Source organism: Phascolarctos cinereus, unplaced genomic scaffold (assembly GCF_003287225.1).
Source record: "Phascolarctos cinereus isolate Bilbo 61053 unplaced genomic scaffold, phaCin_HiC Scaffold_2;HRSCAF=192, whole genome shotgun sequence".
Taxonomy (NCBI): Eukaryota; Metazoa; Chordata; class Mammalia; order Diprotodontia; family Phascolarctidae; genus Phascolarctos; species Phascolarctos cinereus.
The window spans coordinates 242,914,188-242,940,453 of NW_027555625.1; the positions used below are offsets into that span (position 1 = coordinate 242,914,188).

General features: G+C 38.3%; 1 protein-coding gene across 1 annotated transcript; it reads right to left on the reverse strand.

The window, feature by feature from the left end:
- Window positions 1-2,264: 2,264 nt before the first annotated feature.
- Window positions 2,265-14,903, reverse strand: PRELID3B (PRELI domain containing 3B). Its single transcript, XM_020981474.2, has 6 exons — window positions 14,762-14,903; window positions 7,923-8,091; window positions 6,526-6,615; window positions 5,821-5,891; window positions 5,601-5,703; window positions 2,265-4,359 (listed from the first exon to the last, which is right to left on the reverse strand). Exons 1-6 carry the CDS (start codon window positions 14,791-14,793, stop codon window positions 4,240-4,242), a joined length of 585 nt encoding a protein of 194 aa, XP_020837133.1. The 5' UTR covers window positions 14,794-14,903; the 3' UTR covers window positions 2,265-4,239.
- Window positions 14,904-26,266: the final 11,363 nt, after the last annotated feature.

Consider the following 26,266-nt stretch of genomic DNA (forward strand, 5'->3'; position numbering starts at 1 on the left):
TCTTTGTAACCAATAGCAGAGGGCTTCTTAGGGCGGTTTAGGCGGCGTCCAATCAGAGTTCTCGATTCCCGTTGGGCAACCCCTGCGCAGGGACGTCTGCTCACGTATGGTTGGTCGGGCTTTCGGGTGACCGCGGCTGCTTCCTTCTTACGCTAATGTGTCTTTCCCTCCCCGCTTTGTACTTGCTGTAGTGTGAATTAAGTAGCTTAAAAACAAAACCCCTCACTTCACTTAAGCAGAATTTACTCAACACCAGCTCTGCACTGGATGTTCAGTTTTAGGGAATGACATTACGATTTCCGTCTTAAGAACATTTGCACGGGCTGCCCCTCATCCCTGGAATGAATGAAAGCTCGCCCTTCTCGGCTGCTGGATTCCTGGAGACTCGGCTCAAGAGCCCCCTCCTACAAGAGGCCTTAAACTGTGTGTTCATTTGTTTCAGTCATGTCCTTCTCTTCGTGACCCCATTTGGGGTTTTCTTGGCAGAGATACTGGAGTGGTTTGCCGTTTCTTTCTCCAGCTCATTTTACAGATGGGGAAACTGTGGCAAACAGGGTGTGTCTATGTGTAAGGCTTTAAATTACCGAGAAGGTGCCAGCTGGAATTGGTAGTGAGAGGTTACCTATACTGCACACACACGTATAAATATATACACATATATAAATACAATGTATATTTTGTATGCATTTATCTGTAAATGCATACAAAGTATAAGGTAGGGGGTGGTTGTTACTAACTGCTGGGGGAATCGGGAAAGGCCTTTGGTAAGAAGTGGTGCTGGGATTCTAAGACGGAGGTGAGGAGGAAGTACAACTGATATGGGATATTGCTTATGCAAAGAAAAAAGGGAAGATAAAATGTCACAAGGGACAAGGCCAATTTCAATGAAGCATAGAATTCATGTGAAGGAGTAATTTATAATGAAGGATGGGAACAGGGCTCTAAAGTCACATAAAGGAACTTATATTTGATTCCAAAAGCATTAGGGAGCCATTGGAATTTATAGAATACGGGAGGGACAGATCTACACTTAAGGAAAATCATTTTGGTAGTGGTGTGGTAGATGGATTGGAGACAAATGAGATATTGACAAGTTAGGAGTGACAAGACTTGGTAACTGATCACATAGGCTGAAGAGACAACACTGAGGTTGAAAACCCAGGAGCCTGGAAAATTGGTGGTGCACTTGTCAGAAATATGGTTAAGTTCTGAAGAAGATGGGTGGGAAATGAATTCAGTTTTGGACATCAAAAGTTGTAGTCTGTATTAGTGAAAGAAGAGTCCACAGTGGCAAAAACTGCAGATCCTTTAAGTACATTGATGGGGCTGCCAAGAGACAAATACGCACAGAAAAGAAAAATCAATACAATAAAAAAGTCAATAAAATCTCATTTGTACATTAGTAAGACTTCTGATGAGACATCTGTCCTGATGTCAGCTCTAGGGCTGACATATATTTATTATTTTCATATAAGGTACTCAGCCAGGGACAGGGGCACTTACCTATTATCCCTGCTACTGGAGAGGCTGAGGCCAGTGAATTACTTGAGCTTTGGAGTTCTGAGCTGCAGCAAGCTAAGAACTAAGTCCAGCGTCTGCACTAAACCTGGCAATAATATGGTGTGCCCCGGGGGGCCCAAAGAGGGTGCCTAATGGGGTCACCCAAGTCAGAAATGAAGCAGACCAGCTCTCATGTTGTGATCAGTTGTGGGAGCCGGCCTTTGGGATGCCAGCTGCACTTCAAAACTGGGTGAGATAAGGAACTCACTCTAAAAATCAAAAAGAAATTCAGTTGGGAAAAAAAAACTTTATAGAATTAATTATTGCAAAACTAATTCAAGCAGTTGACTTGTTGCTACACAAGCATGGTTAATCCGTGATTAATACTCCTGATTTCTCAGTAAACTGGTTGTATTCTCCATTCCTCGTAGTAAAATAAAGAAATAAAATAACCAAAATAGAAGGTGCTGGGAACAGAAGGGGAAAAAAATCTACTTCAAGTACACTATACCAAAGGAGAATCTTATTGGGGAATTCAAGACCCTCTGTTAGGAGCTAAAAATAGGCCAAATTGTCCTAAGTAGTATAACCAGAGATAAAATATAAAACTCAGGTAGCAAATACTAAGAACATTTTATAGTTAAATTCATTTTCAAATCTGGAAAACTTCCCTTACTCCCCAGGTATAGTTGGTATAAATGTTTCTTATCTCCTCCCTCCCTCCCCAAATATTCAGTAACACATAAGATAGAGCCACCAGGTGGTGATTTTTATGAATTTTGGTTTTTGACCTTTATTTGCATAATTCAAAGACATTGTTTTAGGGATATTTTAATAGAAACATTAATCTGATTGTCAATAGAAAATTGGAAATCATAATGAAAGGTGTTTTTTGGATGACGGCAAATCCTATTCTTTACTGTTAAATCTGAGATTCTAAATTGAATTAATTAATTCTGCTTCTGTTCCCCAGAGGAAGAACACATTTTTGGCAACTACTGAACTATAGCAGATTAAAGATAATTTGAAAAATGATCAGGAAAAAACACAGAAAACCTTGTTTAGAAATATTTTATCCTGAGAGCATTACACCTTTTTCTGAACAAGTTCAACTTACAGAAATTACACACAGCCAACTTTTATCAAGTATTAACAATTGGTATATTTTGTTTAGCTGAAATATTTCAGTTGTAAAAACAACCTCGTGTTACAAAAAAAAAAAATCACAAACCTTAACGGATCTGAGAGTTGTTTTTACAAATGTACCAACAAAGTCTCAAGCTAAACAATATTTTAAATAGAAAAAATACTCATTTTAAAATAGTTTGGTAAACTTATATTTCTGCGGCTTATGTACATACACAATAGTTTTTTCTATAGGAAACCTTTACAGAAGTTCCAACTTATGTTAAGCATAGTTAAAGGCAAAATCTAACTGCCTTTCAAAATATTCCATATGCAACTTTAGTATCATAGAAATAATTACAAGAATCAGAAAATACTGTTTAGCAGTCAACAATTATCTGCTTTGAAATATTAAACAAAATATAACATTTTCTGGAATAGCTTTTGGGTATTCCAGTTGGCCCTCTGGTACCAAAAGTATGGACTTCCCACAAATAAAAGCTTCAGTGCAATTTCCCTTAGTGGTTAGCTGTGATTAAGTTCCTTCTTTTGGCAGTGGACCATTGGATTATAAAGAGAGCTAGGTACCTAGAATTTATATTTGAAATCAGACTAGAAATAAATCAAATGATCCATGGATATGCATTGTAAAAAAAGACTTGTTTGTGGTCAATTACTATGCTACAATAAAAAGACGCAATTAACTATTTTACAGTGAAATAATTTGACTTATCATGCTATAGCAATTATTGATGCATGATTCAGTCATGGCAATTTTTGCATAAGTTAAGTAAGCATCATGTGAAATGCTTAAAAGATGCAAATAGTTGTTAGCTGAAATTTTATGATGCTCTTAAATTCAGGTAATAACTTTATTTTTTATTTTGGTTCCTCTTCAAATTTTAAAGTGAACATCATGTGCCCACAATTCAGCATCCTAAATCATACATATTTCTGCAAATGCAAAATCAAGACAGATCTTGTTTGTATTATATCACAAAATTTTGGCAAATCAAAACAGTACTCTGTAATATAATGCAATCAGGTTTGCACTGGGAGTTATATATGTCACTTTAAAGACTTTAATTCACTACAAAAATATCACTTAAGTACCAATTCAGAATGCCCTGGTTTTTCAGAGCCAATTACTTTTGTACAAATAAAAGGCTGGCATTTGGATTTCAAGTAATATACTTTCCTTCTTTCCAAAGAAAGATATTACAACATGAAAACCGCTTGGGCAATCATGCTAGAAAAGGTAGCTCTGCTTCATTTTGGAATTGGTCCAAAACCAGGTAGAGTCAATTCAACCTTATGAGATTCAACATGCCAGTTTCTGGTCAAGGTATCCATTTAAAATATCCTTAAATCTTCGAATATTGGAAACTTGATATTGCATGGTATTTTCAGGTAATGTTAATTCCAGTTGATCCCGTATGTTGGGAAGCCCTGCACCTTCTCCTTTTTCCATCAGAAGTTGCAGCCCTTCTCCAAGCTAACTGAATACCTATCTAATATACAGATATGCCTCTTAAATACCAAGTATGAATAAATATGTTACCAGCCTGGGGAGAACCTGGTGGACCTATTAATGTTTCATATAAATAGCCATTATCATTTCTCTACAAATGCTGCTGCGGCCATAGGTGTCCTCATGCTTCCTCTTGCTGAAGCAGTCAACTCTTCAATCTCAGCATTTAATTTGTTAATTACCCACTCCATTGCTTCACGACCCTTAAAAAAATTCACAACATACATTCATCATCACTGAATAATAACAAAGGTAACCACCATTACCTCTCATCAGGACTATTGCTACACACCTTCTAACTGGTCTCTGTCTTAAATCTCTCCCCATACCAATCAATTTGTCACCCAGCAGCTGCCAAAAATGATTTTTCTAAAATGTAGGTCTGACTATATCACCACTCTGCTCCATGAGCCCAGTGGCTCCTTATTACCTCCAGGATCAAAAATAAAGTTTTCTGTTAGGCATTTAAAGCCCTTCATTACCTGACCCCTACTTAGTTGTCTCACACTTTATTCCCCTCCATACCTTCTGAGATCCAGCTACACAGGCCTAACTGCAGTTCCTCAAACATGAAGTTTCAGCTCCCTTTGCATAAGGCTGTACCTCATGCCCAGAAGATTCTGCCCCCTGGTTTCCGTGGTTTTAAGAGTAAGCTCAAATCCCCACTTCTGCAAACGTCCTTAGCTGTCAGTGCCTACCTACCCTCTCAGTTTAACTTCTTTTCTTTGAATCCCCCATACTTAGCACAATACCTGGCACACAGTAAGTGATTAAGAAATGCCTGCTGATGATTAAATTAATCTTAAAAATGATTAGGAAGACCTGAGTTCCAATCCAATTTCAGACTAGTTGTATGACCACATGGCAAGTCATTTAACCTACCAGGCTCGGGTTCCTCATCTGTAATATGACAATAATTATAAAGTACCTATCTCACAGGTTTGTTGTGATAATCAAAAGATATAATAATATAATATGTGTAAAGTACTATATAACCATTAGCTATTACTTCTAATAACAAACAATTAGCTTGGATATAATTTAAGTGTCAAACAATTTCCATTTTGTTTGCCTAAAACATTCACAAAAATGCATAATGAAATCATGGTTGCACCTTTTATTATTAATAACATACTCAAGGTGGGATGGTAATGTGTGAGGGAACAGAGAACCCATTTTTTACATCTGTGGCCCCAGCACCAAACTGGCGTAATGGTTTGCACTTAGTAAATAAATACATTTTTATATTTAACACAGATTAGTAAAAAAAAAAGTGTACAGGTACAAAATACATTATGTTCCCCTTTCCCAAACCTTTTGCTTATTATATTGTTGAAGGAATAATTTAAAAAGTAAATTAATAAGTGCACAGAGGTATTTTAGAAAAGGCAGGAAAACTCCAAAGAATGTAAAAGTCAATAAATGGAAATACAGTATAACTTACTTTATTAGCATTAGATGATATTGTACTTTCCATCAGTCCTTCTAGATAACTGCTAAGGCTCACTCCTTTCACAGTGATTATGGCTTCTTGAGTCAAAATGGTCCTGAAGCAAGATACATTTAGACAGTTTAAGTATGCTCATTTCCCTCACTACTAGAAATATCTAGAATAATTTGAAAATCCAGCAAAGCACGAGATTTCCTAAAAAAGTTTTACTTACTTTCCTGGTTGTTGAGGATGTGGTTTATATATAAGTCTCTCATCTACTGAAACCATATTTGTAAATGAAATCTATAAAACAAAACCCCCAAATTATCAATTGATAAGTTATTAAAATTGAAACAAATTCAAATGTTATTTTCCAAGTACCATAATGTTAGTTTATCTTCTACCAGTCATAAATTTCTTGCTGTCTTTCATTGAGGCCAACTTAGAAAATACAAAATAAGCATATCTTTCTTAAATCCTCTGTTACTCAGAAACACTCAAGATTATTAAAGTAGTACTAGTGAGGGACAGAGGAGAAAACATGCAGAAACAATGCCAGAAATGCATTGACTTTTTAGACCACCACAACAGCTATCATTTATGGAGTGCTAACTGTGTGTCAGATACTCTGCTAAGTGCTTTGTAATTATTATCTCATTTACATCTCACAACAACTCTGAAAGGGAGGTGCAATTAATATCCCTACTTTATAGTTGAGGAAACTGAGGCAGACAGGGGTTAAGTGACTTGCCCAAGACAACAGAGTCTCTGAAGCTGGATGTGAACTCAAGTTTTCCCAACTCCAGGTCCGGTGCTCTATCCACTGTTTTGCCTACCTGTCCCATAAAGACTATTTACCCCCATATGCAAAAGCTAAGCAGAAATAAATACCATTTCAGTATCGAAAATAAAAGAGAGTAAGAAAAAAATCACTTACATTAGTGGATTTAAGCTCCATTGTTTTCTCTATGGGATCAACTACAGAATGTTCTTGCACATATGTTTTGGTTCTTGCTGCACCAATAAGCTAAGAGAAATATTAAGAATTAATGACTATTTTTAACCAGCAATTATTACATAATAATAATAATAATAAAAGTTCATATTCACGAAGCACTTAAAGGTTTACAAAGCGCTTTTCTCACAATAGTTTTCTGAGGTAGGTAGTACAAGTGTAATTATCTCCATCTTAGAGAGAAGAAAACTAAGGCTCAAGAGAAGCAGTGACTCACTGGTGTCAGAGCTAGGATTGGAACCCAGAGTCTGATGCTATGCCACACTCTGAGAGCATCTTCGGTATATTATTTTGAAAATGAATATGTGGCTCATTTCAAAACAAAAACATTAACATCTCTTTGATCTTAAAAACAAGATGAAACAGACAAAGGGTGGAAGGGAAATGCTTCTGTGAAGTTAAGAGGAATCAGCACTATGGATGATGTTCCTAGATTAGGGAAGTTTTCCCAGAGGTAATTAAAAATCAGGTGAATGATAGAAATCAAAATGTAAGGAGGATTGTTCTTGTTCTCAAAGAGGACCACTGACATCAGGAGAGTGATGCCTTGACTTGAGAGTGGACTGGATTTAAATGAGGCAGAGATGTGCAAAGTTATCAGCCCCACTCTCTCCTCCAGTCATTAGTCCAGTGGTAAGACATTAAGTCAAGAAGACTGGTGATGGTCCAGGATGCAGTGGGAGCTTATCCTTTTAAAAAAGCTAAGATCTTTCCCAGGTATATTTGTCTGAGGCAAAGCTTATTCAATGATTAAGGGCTAGGTAAGAATTGAGACAAAAGATGGCCTAGTTTGCCATCACAAAAGAATCAATCTGAGAGGGGAAGACCCTCAGACTTTCTGCCAGAATAGAAAACAACTGCCATTTACACGCAAGGTCATCAAAACTCAGACAATAAGCAAGAGAGGCCTGGGCTAGGACCTGGCTAGCCAGAGTGACTTGGGTTTAAAGGCATGGTCAGGTAGTTCCATTTGAATCCAAGAGGCTTTTTTCAAGAGCTGTATTTAGAGAAATCATAAATGAAAACTGTAGAGGAAAAAGAATTGTCCTAGCTTTTTAGAATTTGTCAGGTGGTACCAGTACATTCTCTTGGATGTAAGGGAGAAGTTCTAAAACTAGTTTATCAAACAGGTATGGAGAAAAGAGATGATTCACAATCAATATAGGAATACCAATTCTGTGCAAAAACCAAACTCCTTTCACTCTGATTTTGTATCTTTAGATCTGCCTTTGATTTTTTGAGTGATGAAGGGAAAAAAAAGGAGTGGGGATGGGAGAGGGTCAGGAGTCAGGGGTGATATGGAGCAGAAATGTACTTACTGATTTTACAATAGAAGGCATTCCCCACTCTGTGCTGAGAAGTCTATGGCTGTGCAATTTCCCAGTGGGATCTATATGTCTGTCTAATACATCAACTCCAACGACACTTGGATTCATAGGATTTGGGTATTTCTGCATAGCAGCTGTTGTAACTGTTTCCCATGGGTGGCTGCCAAAATAAAACAAAAATCAAAACATATGCATGAATATTCTGGAATATCTAGAATTTAAAAACATCATTCTTTAGAATTCAAGATGCATGAATTTATTGGGGGAAAGGGAGTATTTTCTGAGTCTGATAATTGCAATACCAACTTCAATTTTTTCTGTAAAGTATAACAGTATCAATGATCACATTTATCCAATTTACCTATTACACAATTTAATTATAGAGGCAGTATAGTACAGTTGAAAGTGAAGTCAAAGAATTGGGATCTGAATCTTAGCTCTGCTAGTTACTATCTGCGGAACTATGGGCAAGTTAAAACCTCCCTGGGCTTTATTTACTCCTCTGTGAAAATGAGGGGCTTGGACTAGGTGGCTCTAATATGTTTTTCAGCTTCATCTCTGATCCTATTAGTGAATCTGTTCAATTCCACACACATTCACCTCCCCCCCCGCCAAGAACCTCACAATACACTAAGCATTCAAATAATTTTATGAGTCAATGAAATTACAAATTTGGACCAAAAAATAATTGAATACTAAAAATCTCTTAGATTTAAGAATGCATTTATATTATTATTGCCTTGTTATAATATATCATACTGCCTTTAGAACCTCTAAGAGTAAGCATGGATCATATAGACTAATTAAATTACTAGAACAGAAAATATTCAACAGCAGGCTCTGAAGGAGTTCAAGAAAATCAAGCATTTTTATTTCTGGAACTTTACTACAATAATGGACAAATGTTTCTATGAAAAATGTTTAAAAATATAAAAGTTAATTTTTATTATCTTGACTTATATAAAACATACCAAAATGCATATTTCTTAAGTTATAAGTGATAGAAACAAGCAGATAAAATTATGTTGTTATACTGTTTGTTTGCCTTTTCCATTCAATCTCATGAAGCTAAAATGACAAAAAATAAATACGTTGAGCTTTGAATTTAATTTTCAAAATACGACCTAGATTAAAAAAAATTGCTACCTGTTATGCTCAGACTCATAAATGTTTCAATATTAACTCTGATGAAACCATGCTCACTGGGCTCCACCACAAATACATTACATAGTCTCAACCAGACCCTCCCCCAAGTGCAGCAATCCTTTTCCACTGTCCTTATTCATTCCTTATTTATTCACTATCCCACTCATCACAGCCTCTTCTCCAAATATTTTCATCCCTCCAATACCTTTACCTCCTCTTCTCCCCTCCACACTCCTCTCAGTGCCCCTTCCCCCAGAACCTGGTGTGATGACCTTGCCTCACATTTCACAGAAAAAATTGAGATCATTTGCAGAGCACTTCCTCTTCTCCTCTCATGTCACTTTACTAAGAATGGCTTCTGAAACTATTTCTTCCATTACCCATTTCACATGAAGGGGTGGCCCTTCTTTTTGCCAGGGAAAAACACTCTATCTACTAAGACAATAGATTCCAATGGCTTCCTAGAACTTTCAGGATCAAATAAAATTCTGTTTGGCTTAGTTCTTCATAACTTAGCCCCCTTCTTTTTCCAGCCTTCTTAAACCTTACTCTCCTCCACATACTCCAATAACACCTTACTCCTAGAAGGTTCTTTAATAGTCACTCCATCAACAGTCTGAAGGTTTTCACTGGCTATTCCCTATTCAATCATCCAATTTAACCACATGCCTGGAACTCTCTCTTTATCTCTGAATCCTCACTTCCCTGGCTTTCTTCAAGTCTCAGGTCTTTCTAAGACTTTCTCATTTTCTGCAAGCCTGTCCCAGTCCTTTTTAATCTTAGTGCACTCTTCTTAACACTAGCTCCAATTTATTTTATAGATGGACAGATATACACAGATATAGGTGTTTGCATGTTGTTTCCTTCATTAGACTGCAAGCTTCTTGAAAGCAGGGACTATTTTTCTTGCCTTTCCTTGTATCCCCAGCACTTAGCAGTGTCTGACACACAACAGATATTTAATAAATGCTAGCTGATTGACATCCTCTTCAGCTGACTGCCTTTCCATCATCCCTATTCCATGTCTACTGGTTGCTTCCCTACTGCCTGCAGATATGCTCCTATCTCCCCCATCCTCAGAAAACCTTCACTTAATGATCCATACATTCCTGCTACTTATTATCTCCTTTATATCCTCTCATAGCTAAACTCCTCGCAAAAAACATCTACAATCAATGCCTCCTTCCACTTCTTTCTTCTCTTGTATTTCTGTTGTCTGGGGTACTTGCAAAGTAAATAATTTGTTCACAGCTGATTTTCTTTGTCGGATGTTTTAAAAACTTTACTTTTATTGAACGCCATCATTCTTCACTGATGAATATGCTCATCAGTTTGTGGGATGTTATCTTGGGTTGCACTGTGAACTCCCCTGTTCTTTGAAACAAACTATTCCAAACCCCTCTTGGTTTCTGGTGGGTGCAGAACAGGCTTGTGTTACTTGAATTTCTTTCAGTTTATATTTCAAAATTTTCCTCCTGGTATTTGCAAAATTAGTTGTCATCACAATCATTCAATTTAACCACATGTGACTTGGGGTTTGCATAATAATTTTATTTTTCTTTCTCTTGTAGGTGATTTGTGGAGTCTTTCAATTGAAGTCCTGGGCAGTTTTCTTGTATTACTGCTTATATCATACTGTTCATTATTTCTTTAGGGAAACTAAGACTTCTGAATCTGCCTCTATTCATCCTGTCTTCAAGATGAAATGTTTGGTTTGCATGCAGATTGTTTTCTTTTAATGTTAATACTTCCACCAGATCTTCCTTCACTTCTGTGAACTTGCTTTTGCAACCAGCTGTCTTCTCTTTGGTTTTTATTTTTGGTGAGGTTAGCTAGCATCATTTAAAATTTTTCTAGTTTTCAGATTATTTCCACTCTGCAGGTCATAAATTTTGTTTTCATGATTCTTATTTCTCTTTTATACCATTTGGGAACATGTTCTTCTCTTGGGAATCCACGGGATCCTCTGCCGAATATCAGATCTGAATCCTTTTCCTTTGTGCTGAAATATTTATAAAGATGTTTATAGACTTGTTTAGATAATCTAAAAGATATATTCCCTTCTCTTATTTATATCTTCCTGGTTGATTTATCTTCTTGTACTTAAGGTCAATAACTGGATTTTCTTTCTCCTGAGATCTTGAGTAATTTCAGTCTTTTTTCCTCATATTTCCCCATCATTCACTTTCTAACTCCTTTCCTTTAGACGGTGGTTTGCTCAGGGTTGGACCTCAAACCTGTTTTTTCCTTCTCCCATCGGCCTTGGTTTCTGCCTCACCATTTCCCCTGCTCCTTTTGTGTTGCCTCCCCCTTTACACTGAAAGCTCCTTGAGGGCAGGTTCTATCTTTCTTTCTATTAATTGTATTCCCAGCACTCAGCACAGTGCCTGGCACATAGCAGGTACTAATAAATGTTTATTGGATTAGACTGGATTGTACTGGATCTCCACTTATACTGTATAACTTCCAAAGAAAAACTTCTGTCCTCATCAACTCTGCTGTCAAGGTCACATTTTCATATGTGTGCTGTGCTTCTTTTGCCAGACAGAACTATAGTTTCCTTAGGACAATTCAAAGATCACCTGGCGGCATAAGGTACTGGACACTGAGGTCCTTTCTCTTCAGAGAACACAATTCTGGCTGTTTCACAGAGAACTCACACAGGGCAAGCATTCACATGGTGGTCAGTAGAAGTGATACAAGGACACTCTCAAGGTCTCTTCGAAGAACTCTGAAATTGATTTTGTGTCATTGAGACACTGGCACAGGCCTGCCCAGCGTGGTGTGCCATTAATAAAGAAGGTGCTGTGCTCTGTGAGCAAAGCAGAATTGAAGTAGCTCAAAAGAAACTCGAGATGCATAAATTTAGAGAATTTACCCAAAATGTTCACATGGACTACTGGTGCCCAACCTGTGGTAGACCATTTTGTGCACGTACTGGTCTTGTCAGCCACAGTTTGACACACTGTAACTTAGCTCTAACATAGTCAGATCATTTTAGTTCTCTTTTGAGAATGAATGTCAACAACGAAGCAACCAGTTCTTCGCTACAACAAAAAAGCGTTGCTATGAATATTTTTTATACACATGAATACTTTTCTCTCTTTCCTTAATACTCTTTGGGGTACAAGGTCTCTGCCCTCAAGGAACTTATATGAAAAAAGTCCTGCATTCTCTGGATATGCTGTTCCAAAAATCTGACCATACTTTGGGTTTTTTCTTTGGGAAAAAATTACCACTTATCCACATTCCCAAAATTTATTACACCATGATCTCAAAAGAATAAAAATTATAAGTCAATGATTAATGGAAAGAGATAAGGGAGGTATAAACATGCTAAAGCATGTTACTAGCTCCAGTAAGTCTGTAGCAAGAAGTAGCAGTAGCATAAAAGACATCACTGAGGACATGTATGATCAGAAAAGGTGGTAGACAGATCACAGAGCAAGAATGAGAGACAATAGATGGATAATCTGAGCAGCACGCTAAGGATACTGATAAGACATCGAAGAGACACAGTGATACAATGACGGACCTGCCTGGAGTCGGGAAGACTTGAGTTCAAATCCAGCCTCAGATACTAATTTACTCTGTGACTCTAGGTAAGTTACTTAACCTGTCTGCCCCAGTTTCCTCATCTGTAAAATGGGGATGGTAACAGTAAACTGATATACGGTTTGTAAAGCTATTTTTATTACTGGAAGAAAAAAAAATACCAAAGAGAAACACACAGCTATTCTAGGACCCTTTCAAAGCTTCTGAAGCTTTAAAAAAACAATTACCAATTAACAACTGATCTAAGATTAGCTAAAGAGCAAGATAATGAGGTGAGGAGTAGTTGTGATTTTACCAGTGGAACTAACTGGTGCCCACAGCAGTGAAATCATGGATCCTCAGAAGATTACCTACTATATAACCCATACTTAAAATTCTCCACAAACCTGCCAAGATTGGTTCATTTGTAGCCTCAAGATCTACTTTTCATCCAAGTAAGGGTCACCAAAATGAAAAAGTTTTCTCTGAAATTCTCACTTACAATGTATGTCATGTTTAGAGAATAACAGGGGACAGCTAGGTGGTGAAGTGGAGAGAGCTCTGGCCCTGGAGTCAGGAGGACCTGAGTTCAATTCCAGTCGCAGACACGTAACACTTACTAGCTGTGTGACCCTGGGCAAGTCACCTAACTCTGACTGCCTCACCAAAAAGCAAAGAGGGAGAGAGAGAGAGAATAGAGAAGCACTTAGAGACTATCACTCAAGAATTCTAAGAAAAAAAATACATCCTTTTACAGTTTTGGTAGTGGCAGCTGCATATTCACCAAAGACCTACTTGATCTTAAACTTATTTTCTCCACCAAAAATTCTATGCCCTTAACTGTAAGGACATTTCTGCCTACCTAACCAAATAACATCAGAAAACACAAAGTTCCAAAAAAAGGACCTTTTGCTAACTCTCACCTTCAGAAATGCAAACAGGCCAAGAGAGAACATCTTTTTCAACAGCTGATGCATATGAAATATTTTCAATCACATTTACGTTTTTAATCAGATTTTTTATTTTTACATTACCTTCATTTCCAAAAATATCCCTTCTCTGTCTCAAACCAAGGAAACCGTCTCTTGTAACAAAGAACTTAAAAAAGAGGGAAGAAACGCTGTTCAGCAAAACCAAACAACACATCAATCAAGTCTAACAGTTAAATGCATATTCTCCCATTTTTTTTTTTTGCTTTTTGGTGAAGCAATCAGGGTTAAGTGACTTGCCCAGAATCACACTGCTAGTAGGTATCAAGTGTCTGAGGCCGGATTTGAACATATTCATTCCCACTTCTGCTGAAAAAAGAAGGGGTTTTCTGCTAGACTTCTGATGAAGGTGGTGGAAAAGAAGAAGAAAATAAGTTACAGCTTGTAGCTTTGGGGGTGGAGGAGAGGGAGTAAGACTACACTGCCTCGTCCAAAATAAGCAATAATGAAAGCTCTTGCTTTTGCAGGTAGATCATCAGGTGCATTAGGTGGAGTTAAGTCAACAGGAAGGCGAAATTTTTTTCCTCCTCGTCATACCTCCTTATGTCACACCAAACCAAAGTATTGTTTTCAGCAACAAGGCTCCTTTCCTGGGTGTGGAACTTGCTAACAAGTCGGGCGACCTCTCGAGCTGCCGCGGCCAGCACCTTTCCCGCCTCCCCGTCTCTGACACCAGCCGGCACATGCTCCGCGGCCACGCCAGCCGTCCCTCCCGAAACCTCAAAGGACACTTTGGAGACATACATTAACAGAGGCAGAAATCGGGGCGGCCCAGGGAGAAGCACAAACTTTAGGGAATACAACGTCCCGGGCGAGGGAACCGGGCTGTCCCCACTCCCGACGCTCTCTAGGGCGGAAAGCCTGAGCAGGGCGCCTGGGGCAGGGGGTCTGTCCCGAGGAGAGGGGGCTGAGGGGGCTTTCCTCGAGAAGGCGACTAAGCCGGAGGCCCATCCCCGGCAATGACCTTGACGCCTCCCTCCTCACCCCTCGCCGGACATTCGGGGTTCGCATCCCCTCGGCTGCGCGCGCTCCCGGCTCGTGCTCCCTTTCCCTGTCGGGCGCGCGCCCGAGGAGGCCGGTTCGCTTCATCCCCACTCGGTTGCCCCTCCGCGTCCCCCACTTCCCTCTTCTCTGACTACAATACTACAGCCCCAAACTTACTCGAAAACGTGCTCTGACGTCCAAATCTTCATGGTGCCGGCGACCAGCACGATGTGCGGGCGGCGCTAACTGACACTAGGGAAAAAGAAGGGACACCACCCCCCTTCCACTTGCCGGCAACAGAACGCGCAGGCGCCGAAAGGGCAGACGTAGAGCGTCGCCCATGACGTAGTTCCTCAGCCCTTCATTCCTAACCGGGTTAGATACCAATGCGCAGGCGCCTTTAGGACAGCGCACATTGCTTCAGAAGGCCTACTGCGCCGGCGCAGCTGGCGTCACTTGGCTCACTGCTCTCTTCCTGGCATTGCATAAACGAAACCTGTGACCTCTGTTAGTATTTGGCTTTTATCCTTGCTGGTACAGAGGGCAGATAAAGATTTCTCTCTGGAGGCAGTTACCCCCTGGATAAGTAAGGTACCGCCCTCTGCCATGGGTGCAAATGACAGGAGTCAGTGGCCGGCCGACCGGCTGTCTATAGCATCCATGTAGCACCTGAAGTCTGCCAGGGCTGCGGGCTTCCTTCAGGGAGATCGAACTGGAGCCGCTGCCTGGGATCTCTGGGATCTCTGTACCGGCGAGGTGGTGTTTCAAACCAACAGCAGCGATTCTGATATTTGAACAGGAAAAACCTGTTCTGATAAATTGGAGCATTAATTACCGTCATGTTAGGTGGGGATGAAGCGTCTTTTATTTCTCTTGTTAACTCCTTAAGCAAAGCATTTTACTTAAAACACCGACATTCTTAAAGAAGTCAATTTTACGGAGGCCGGGACTAGTCGACTAAATAGGATGGGAAGTAATGGAAATTAGCTTTGAAAGACTGTAACCATTGCGTCAGTTTAAAGCATTTTATCAAGTATTGTGCTGGATGTTGTGGATAAAGAAATCCAGGAAGTGTTACCAGCTAAAGGAACTTAACCGCCCTTTTTAAGAAGACAGAGCATAGATAAAAGTTAAACAGCAATTTAAGAAAATACAGTTAAGGATTAATATGGGATGATAATCTCTACAGGATTTCATAGTGAGAGCCAAATGGGATAGTGTAACTGGAAACATGCAGTATTAGGCCATGAGCTGAATGGATAACACATGATAGTGGGAAGAAGTGGAGAGAAGGCATCCCAATTAAATTCATTTATTGAGCACCTACAATTTGCAAGGTATTGGGTAGCCAACGGAAGAACAAAGGTTAAAAAAGAAACCAAAACACAACCTAGGAAAGGTTTACAAAGTAGGGGGAATAGCATGACTTAAAGTCCACTATATGGTACAGACAGTGTGGACAAACTGTATGGGTTGACATTTTAGGTAATTTCCCTAACGTACTATTAAAAAATTACTTGTTTTAGCAGGAATGCTACATATAAAACAAGATTTTTAGAGTTATTTCTTTATCTGTACATATATATATATACACACATATATATGTGTGTATTTTAATCTCATGTTTACACATTTTACTACTTACTACTTGTGTCCTTAAAATTCTGTGTACTTAGAAATGTATAAGCTTTTCTAGAATATGGCATAAATTTAGAGGGCATGGAATAAGCCTTATTTAAACTTTTCCTCCGCGATTTAACAACAGGGGCTTAATCTTTGTTGTATTTTTGTTTGTAGCTTAATTTATCAAATATGTTTTAAAACAGGCTATTCTAAAAGGGAAGATAACATTGTAAACTAGCCAGAGCATTTTCTGTAGAAAAAAGAAAACTATCAGGCAAGAAATTTTAAAAATGTGCTATTTGTAGTAAGTAATATGATTGGATGGTATATAGATCATTACAGTAGTTTGTGATCTCTAATCATAATAGCTGACAAAGTTTTTAAAATACTGTATGAAATTTATCAAATGAGTTAAAATATTTAATGCATTTTGCAAACCTTAAAAGTGCTCTATTCTTTTAATTTTTTATATTTCTGATTGATTTACTTGCTTAATTTATACTATTTATCCTAACTTCTTAGTAAGATGATGCTTGGAGGAATTATGGGAGATCTATATCTTTTTTAAAAGTTCCAAGTTACCACTGCCAGGACAGAAAACACTTGTTCAAGAACCATGGGCTCAAAACAGCTTGTCCCTACTATTCCTGGAACATTGTTGAAATGCCTCTGGTCACTCTATCTTGCAGTCCTAGTCTATTTATTTTAGAAAATGCTATTCTACCACTCAGGTCAAGATTTCTATTTTTTCTTATAGGAATTGGAGAAGGCAGCATACCTAGGTTTAGTTAGTCAATCAGTAAGCATTTATTAAGTCCTTGCTATGTTATAGGTACTGTGTTAATAATAACTGAGGATACAAAGAAAGGCAAAAACTGTCCCTGCCCTCAAGAAGCTTTCTAATGAGGTAGACAACATGTCAATAACTAGTTACATACAAAATATATACAGAATAGATGGAATGTCTCCTGAATGGTAAGGCATTGGCAGCTAACAGGGAGGAGGGGATAACAAAGGCTTCTGCAGAAAGTGGCAAATCCCATTTAGTCTTGAAGAAAGCCAGAAAAGCTAAGAGAATGAGGTGAGAAGGGAGGTCATTCCAGGCATGAGAAACAGCCAATACAGAGGCATGGAGATGGGATATAGAAGGTCATATGCAAGGAACAGCAATTAGGCCAATGTTGCTGGATCAAAAAGTGTATGGAGGGGAGTTAAATATAGGGAGAATAGAAAGGTTGAAAGGGACCAAGTTATAAAAAGCTTTAAATATCCAAACAGAAGACTTTATATTTATGATCCTGGAGGTAAAAGGGAGACACTGGAGCTCACAGAGAAAAGCAGTAACATGGTCAAACCAACACTTTAGAAAAATCATTTAGGCAACTAAATGGAAAATGGATCAGAGAAAGATGTGAGATGGAGGCCATTGAGGAGACTGTGGCAATAGTCTAGGTAAGAGGTGGTGAGGACCCGTACTGGGATGGCAGCTTTTTTAGTGGAGATATATGAAAGTTGTGAAGGTAGAAATAAAAAAAAATTGTAATGGATAGGATATCTAGGGTAAGTTGAAAGCTTCAATAAAAGTTGAGAACCAGGATAACTAGGAGGATGGTGATACCTTAACAGTAATAGGGAACTTGGGAAGAGGGAAGGTTTTTAGAGGGCAAGGATTGAGAGGATCAGGAAAGGGTTGTATCTGTATTGAACGAGGAAAGAGTATGCAGGAGGAAAAAATGATCAACAATGACATGCTGCAGAAAGGTCAAGAAGGGTGAGGATTGAGAAAAGGCCATTAATTTTGGCAAGAGAGCACTGGAAACTTTGGAGAGAAGTTTCAGTTGAATACTGAGGTGGGAAGCCTAATTGCAGAGGGTTTAAAAGAGTGCAAAGAGAATTGGAGACAACTAGGGTAAATGGCTTTCTCAGGGAGTTTTAAGTCAAGGAAAGAAGAGACTGATGTAAATGTGTGTGTGTTTTAAGGACTGGGGAGAGACATGGACATGCTTATAAGTCATTGGGGAAAGAACCATTAAACTGGGAGAGAGTGAGGATGATAGGGAAAAGGTAGGAAGGGGGTAGGTTATGAATGGCTTTGAATGCCAAACATGGAATTTTGTATTTGATCCTGGAGGTGGTAGGGAAGGTGGGGCAGGGTGTGTGACATAATAGGACCTGAAATTTAGGAAAATCACTCTAGGGGCTGGAAGATGGATTGGAGTAGGGAGAAATTTGAATCAGGCAGACCCATCAATAGACTGTTGGAATAGTCCAGATGTAAGATGAGGAGGGTCTATACTAGAGTGGTAGCAGTGTCAGAAAAGAGGAGAATGTTGGAGAGATTTTGTGAAGTTGACAGACCTTGGCAACAGATTGGATGTGGAGGGTGAGAGATAGTGAGAAATCTAGGATGACTCTTAGATTATGAGCCTGACGTACTGGGAGGATGGTAGGAAATGTGGTTGGGGGGAGAAATTTTGGGGAAAAGATAATGAATTTGGTTTTTAACATACTGGAATTAGGCTATCTACTAGACATCCAGTTTGAATGTCTAAATGGAAGTTGATTAGAGATTGGAGGTCAACAGAGGCTGGGGCAGGATAGGTAGATTTGAGAATCATCGGCATAGAGATTATAAATTCATGGGAGCTGATAAGATCACCAGTGAAGCAGTATAGAGGGAGAAGAGGACACAGGACAGGACCTTGGGAGACACCCATGGTTTTAGTGGGCATGATCTGGATGAGAATGCAGCAGAGGACACTGAGGAGCAATTAAATGGGTAGGAGAACCAGGTGAGAGTGGTGTCCCAAAAACCTAGAGAGCATTTTGGTGTAATAACAAGGTTGGAAGCCAATTGTAAGGAGTTAAGAGTAAAAAGAGAGAAAGTGGAGGCACCTATTGTAGACCTTTTTAAAGCCTTTTTTTAACTAGAAGAAGCTGCCACCTTGCCATCCTAGGTGAGACAGAAGGGGAAGATATCTGAATTAAAACAATCAATAGGACCAAGGGGGAAACGTTCATATTATTGGGCACTTAAATTCAATAAGGACTGGGACTCTATCTTAGCCAGACTCTATATTTCTGACAGTCTACACACAATGGGCCCTTAATGTGTGTTGAGTAATAAGTTAGTATAATCATTTCAGTCTCTAAAAATAAGACTTTTACCTCAGACCAGGGGATTAGAGGGTACAGACTGGATGGGGAAGTTGACACCTGTTTACTTTATCTGTGCTTCCAGGAAATAAGGTAAATTGATTGGGGGTGAGGGTGGGGCACAAACTAGAGATTTTAAATACTTCCACAGTGGATCACAGACTCTACCCACAAAAGCAACTGAAACCATCAGCTGGCCATTATACCGACTAAACTGAATGAGTGTATCATTCAAATTGTTTCTAATAAACATCCTCTAATCAACAAATACTTGAGTAATTCTGCTAGGCACCATGCCTTAAATTAAAAACTGCTTGAGTGATAAAACTAGCAATTATGAAAGAATTAATTGCTTACCTCTGTGGCACTGGCTATTATCGAAATAGGGGATTCAGAGAAGGGTGAGACTTTTTGGATTGAAGTAATCTGGAAAAGTTACATGGATAAGGTGGAATTTGAACTGAGGTTTGAAGGATAGGATTTGAATTGTGGGCAAGGGGGGGATAAAGTTTTACAGAACAAATCCTTTTATCAAGGATTCATTCAAAGGGCTCTTGAGAGCCTCGAGACTCACGTGTGGTCTGGAAGCTGCAGGTTCCCCACCCCTGGGTTAGACAAAGAACAGCAATGTGTTGTAGAGAAATAGTGTGGTAAAAGAAGGGAATAAGTATTAAGTCCCTACTGTGTGCCAGGAACGGTGCTAAGCACTTTATATACAAACATCTCATTTGAACCTTTACAATTCTATGATGTAGGTGCTATTATCCCCATTTTACAGTAGAAGAAACTGAGACAAACAGGTTAAGTGACAGTATCTGAAGATGGATTTGAATTCAGGTCTTCTTGATTCCAGAGTCCAGAGTTCTATTCACTGTGCCATCTAGCGGTCTAAAGTAAAAAATCCTGGAATCAGGAGAATCCTAAGTAAGAATCTTTGTTATTCCTAGGTGGGTGACCATGGACATCTTACCCACAGTTTCTTCATCTGTGAAATGGGGATAACAACTTGTAGTGCCAACTTCATGGAGTTATGAGGGTTAAGTGAAATGTAAATTTTATATAATTGTTGGCTATTGAAAACATTGAGGAAAGACCTCTCTGGAGTCTCAGTTATGTGTTGCAGAAGTAGTGAGAAATAAAGCTTGGATCAAGTGGAAGGAACAAAACTTTTTTTTTAAATATAAATTTATTTATTTTTAGTTTTCAACATTCACTTCCACAAGTTTTTGAGTTCCAAATTTTCACCCCATCTCCCTCCTCCCCCCACCAGAAGATGGCATGCATTCTGAATATCCCTTCCCCTAGTCTGTCCTCTCTTCTATCTCTCTCTCCTTCTCTTATCCCCTTCCCCTTCTATTTTCCTGTAGGGCAGGATAGACTTCTGTACACCATTTCCTGTATTTCTTATTTCCCAGTAGCATGTGAAAACATTTTTTTCAAACATATGTTTTTAAAAACTTTAGGTTTCAAATTTTCTCTCTTCCTCCCCCCCCCCACCCTCATTGAAAAGGCAAGCAACTCAATATAGGTTGTACATGTGCAGTTATGCAAAACACGTCCACAGTAGACATGTTGTGAAAAACTAACTCTATTTCCCTTAATCCTATCCTGCCCTCCCATTTATTCTTTCTTTTGACCCTGTCTCTCCTCAGAAGTATTTGCTTCTGATTAGCCCCTTTCTCAATCTTCCCCCCTCTCTATTATCCCCCTGCTCTCTTGTCCCCTTCTCCCCCTATTTTCCTGTAGGGTAAAACAGATTTCCATACCCAACTGAATGTGTATGTTATTCCCTCCTGAAGCCAAATCCTATGAGAATAAGATTCACTCATTCCCTCACCTTCCCCGTTTCCCTCCACTGTAAGAGACTTTTCTTTTGTTTTTTTTTGAGATAATTTACCCCCATTCTACCTCTCCCTTTCTTCTTCTCTGAGTATAATCCTCTCTCATCCCTTAATTTTATTCTCCAGATATGACCCCTTAATCTTCAACTCACCCCGTGCCCTCTGTCTATCTATCTATATATACATACATATAATTTTTTCCTCCAACTACCCTAATACTGACAAAGGTCTCATGAGTTATAAATATCATCTTTCCATGCAGGAATGTAAACAGTTCAATCTTAATAAGTCTCTTATGATTTCTCTTTCCTGTTTACCTCTTCATGTTCCACTTGAGTCCTGTATTTGAAAGTCAAATTTTCTATTCAGCTCTGGTCTTTTCATCAAGAATGCTTGAAAGTCCTCTATTTCACTGAATGACCATTTTTTCCCCTGAAGGATTATACTCAGTTTTGCTGGGTAGGTGATTCTTGGTTGTAATACTATCTCCTTTGCCCTCCAGAATATTATATTCCATGCCCTGTGGTCCTTTAATGTAGAAGCTGCTAAATCTTGTGTTATCCTGATTGTGTTTCCACAGTACTTGAATTTTCCTTCTGGCAGCTTGTAATATTTTCTCCTTGACCTGGGAACTCTGGAATTTGGCTATAATACTCCTAGGAGTTTTCCTTTGGGGATCTCTTTGGTGGATTCTTCCAATTTCTATTTTGCCCTCTGGTTCTAATATATCAGGGCAGTTTTCCTTGACAATTTCTTGAAAGATGATGTCTAGGCTCTTTTTTTGATGATGGCTTTCAGATAGTCCAATAATTTTTAAATTCTCTCTCCTGGATCTATTTTCCAGGTCAGTTGTTTTTCCAATGAGATAGTTCACATTGTTTTCTAATTTTTCATTCTTTTGTATTTGTTCTACTGTTTCTTGATTTCTCATAAAGTCACTATCTTCCAATTGTTCTATTCTAATTTTTAAGGAAGTATTTTCTTCAGTAAACTTTTGGACTTCCTTTTCCATTTGGCCAATTTTGCTTTTTAGGGCATTCTTCTCCTCATTGGCTTATTACTGGGGTTTAAACTTGCTCATTCAGTAAAAAGCGTCTGACCAATTCATTTAAATGCCAAAGAGTACCCTTCCCAATATTCTCTTAACTGAGAGACACCTTATAGAAAAGGCAGAGGGAATCATCATTCTTATTTTATTTTTTGTGAGGCAGTCAGGGTTAAGTAACTTGCCCAGAGTCACACAGCTAGTGAGTGTTATGTGTCTCAGGCCACATTTGATCTCGGGTCCTCCTAACTCCAGGGCCAGTGCTCTATCTACTGCACCATTTAGCTGCCCTTATTCTTATTTTATAGTCAGAACGTTGAGGCATAGACATGGCAGTGACCCATTACACTTGAGTATTTTTATTTCTTTCACGTTCTTTCCACTAGATTACAAAACATCAGAAAAATGCTTAACATGTTTTCTTTGCACTATAAGGTTTGGATGTCAAAACCAGTACAGTACTTTTTGTCTTTGATAACCCTGCTTGTTAATGTTATTCATTTCAAATAATGGCAGATCAAATGTAGCATTCTGGGCACATAATAGAAGCATTTAGTCAATTAAATTCACAGAAGTTTCAAGCACAGTAAACTTCTTATGTAATGACAAACTTTTAAAGTCCATTCCACTCTACTGTAATATATTATGTATAATTTTGCCCCATTTTTATAAGAAATAAAGTGGTAGTTGTAGGGAGGATCTATCTTCATAGCAATGTAAGGTCACGGCAATATAAGATACGACTTAAGAGTTCTAGAAGACAATTTTTTTAGGCTTTCTGTGCTATAGCCAATTTTTTCTTTTGGACTAGATATGCAATTTCATTGTTATTGGGTACTCTTGGTAAAGAAATTCCCTATACCAATATAGACTGGTACCTGACCTGCAGTTTATAGTCAAGAGAATTGCCTGGGCACTGGGAAATTAAGTTAACTGGCCCAGGTTCACAAAGCCTTCTATGTCAGAGGCCAGACTTTCTGTGGCCACCTTTCTATCCACTACACTGTTTCATTGTTGGCTATTTTATAGCCAATTTCATATCTTGCAGATATTTCAACACACACTGAGTACTTAAGACAGTATAGGATTACAGAACATAGTGAGTCACTTAAAATTTAAAGGGGATAGCTAAGACAGGTCATTCTGTAATTTAACAAGTGTAGTTATGTCTCAGGACTATGATTTGAAAAATTTCTGTACTAGACAGATTACTAAAATGGTTTTGTTACTTACTAGTTGTGCTGTTAAGGACTCTGCAATATTCTTACAAGTAAGAGTAACTTGGTTCCCAGTTTATCTAGCCAATAGGATTTGAGTTATAGAATATTAAAGGTTAATTGTGCAAAATACTAGTGGATAGGGAATAAGAAAGTATTAGGATACTAACAGTGGTCCTTATTGAGATAAGCCCAGGAGGGTAAACTCCGATGAGATCCCAAGGTAATCCGCATTGGACTAACAGCTATTGTCTCAGAAATACTTTCAAAGATTTTTTTTTCTTGTCCTATGCATGGAGCTGTGATTTCATTAGTATATGGGATTTTGCAGATGAGGTCTCTCCTTTTAACAATGGGGGTGGGCACTTTCTCTGCAATTAGAGTTGTAGAGAGTTGCCTAGAGAATGGATAAGTTAAGGGACTTGCCCACGATCACATGACCCAAGTGACTATGTCAGTGGCAGGACCTGGACTCAGGTCTTCCTGCTTCCGAAGCCAGTTCTTTATTCATGCTGCTTCTCTGTTATATAGAAAAGGAATAAAAAAATGGTACTTGACCTCAAACTCACAGTCTAATTAAGTGGTTAATAGTAACATGTATTTACATAAGCATACTCCATGTGAGATTTTTGGAAGGCCCTACAGACACAAGAAATACACAAAAATAAGATCAATCCATTTTGTTGCACTGATTTTCAAGACAGCCTCATTTGAACTTTGGTCAGTAGGGGGGGCACTAATGCTGCAAGTATTAATCAGATACTAAAGATAAGAATCATTTTCTCCATCTAGGATCTTTGTGTCTTGCCACCCCTAATTTGTTTTGTTATTATTTTCAGTTGAGAAATAGGTATGGGTTTCAAAATCACTTATAAAAAGTTTTACATTTTTGTCAGGAACAGTTCAGTTTGAATCCTACCTTGGACACTATGAGACCATGGGCATATCAATTTCCTTAAAAAAAAAAACCATACACACAAGAGAACACAGCAAAATTTCATTTAAAAATGCCAAAGAGAGGGAAAAACTGACCCCATATAGGAAAAATAATTTTGATGGATTTTGTGGTAGACAAAGGAAATCATAAGGAAAATACTGGGGTTAAGAGAGTGTTATTTAGGAGGCAAGTAGTGATAATTATAGAGAAGATAAAAGGCTTAAATGTGGGAAAATAGTCTTAACAATTAGCTCTAGTTTCTTACATATGTTAGTAAGGCCTAGAAAACCATCTTTTCTGGGCAACTTTGCTAGGATAAGTCTTTAATACTTAAAAAAACTGTGCTTGAGGTTTTTTCTTGGGGGGGGAGGTATCTGGAGAGGCAGCATGGGGTAGGGGTTCTTAACCTAGGGTCCTTAAACTTGGATGGGAAAAAAATTTTATTTTCATGGTAACTGATTTCCTTTATAATTCTATGTGTTTTAATTAATGCATTTAAAACATTGTTTTGAAAAGTGGGTTCATAGGCTCACCAGAATACCCAAAGGATCCAAAACATACAAAAAAGGTTAAGAACCTTTGGTGTAGTGGAAAGAAGACTGGACTTGGAGTTAGGAAGACCTAACTGGGTTCAAATTCTACCTCTGATACAAGTTGTCTGACTACAAGCAAATCTTTTGTATCACGTCACTTTTCTAAGTATTAATTTTCTTATATATAAAATGGGAACAACACATGTAGTACCTACCTCACAAAGTTTTTGTAAGGTTCAAATGAGACAATGTATCTAAAATGTTCTGTAAACTTTAATCATCATCTAAACACCAGCTATTAGGAGGAGGAGGAGGAGGAAGAGGAGTAGCAGTAGCAATAGTAGTAAGTTATTATTACTGCTACTAATAATAATTAGTTTCATTAATAATGATGACGATTAAAAAAAACCTAGAATGGTCTAAATGGGAGGAAAACATGCTTGGGAATTATATGCACCTAAATAGTAAGATATAACTATAATAACAAGCATTGCTTTTATATTTTATTAACTTTTTTCTTGCTTGGAGGGTAGATATAGAAATAGTGCAAGGCAAGAAGAATAAATGGAAATGTGGCCTTAAAACTGTTTAATGTACTTAAATAACATAGCCAGTTCAAGAATTCAAGGTCATAATCTTCCCCCTGTACTATCATTTAGTTATACACTTAATAGTACTGTAACACAGAAACTACAAATATGGAAACTTTTAGATAATTTCATCATTCACATATTTCTAGGCTGGTAGTTAGCCAAAGAATTATTTTGAGTATTTGGCAACTTTATGAATATAGGCTGCTGAACATGGAGATAATCTGTTTAAGTTGTTTTGTATATCTGTCTGGGTGTTTAATGTTTGCAGTTTGATGCTGGTGACTGAATCGAGAGATCTAAGGTGAAAATATGGAAGAGAAAGGAAAAGGAGTGAGGCATTGTAGATGTAAGGTCAGGAATGATGGGAATTAATTACTAGTCTTACCTACGTTGGGTTGCTAGGTGGCACAGTGGGTAGAGCGCCAGGCCTGGAGTCAGGAAGACTCCTCTTCCTGAGTTCAAATCTGGCCTTAGACACTTAGTAGTAGTATGACCCTGGGCAAGTCACTTAACCCTATTTGCCTCAATTTTCTCATCTGTAAAATGAGCTGGAGAAAGAAATGACAAACCACTCTTTCTTTGCCAAGAAAATCCCAAATGGGGTCACAAAGAGTTGGACATGACTAAAAAAATGAACAACAAAACCTATGTTGAAACTCCATCAAAATGATGTTGTAGAGAAAAAAAAATCTATAAGGGAAAGTTCTATGATGTAATATAATAAAAATGAGTTAGAC

Coding starts and splice junctions, on each gene's coding strand:
- PRELID3B (XM_020981474.2), bottom strand. CDS start 14,793: ATGAAGATTTGGACGTCAGAGCACGTTTTCGA. Junction 5,704..5,820: donor CATCCTCAACAACCAGGAAA/GTAAGTAAAACT, acceptor ATCTTGCTTCAG/GACCATTTTGACTCAAGAAG. Junction 4,360..5,600: donor TATCATCTAATGCTAATAAA/GTAAGTTATACT, acceptor AATTTTTTTAAG/GGTCGTGAAGCAATGGAGTG.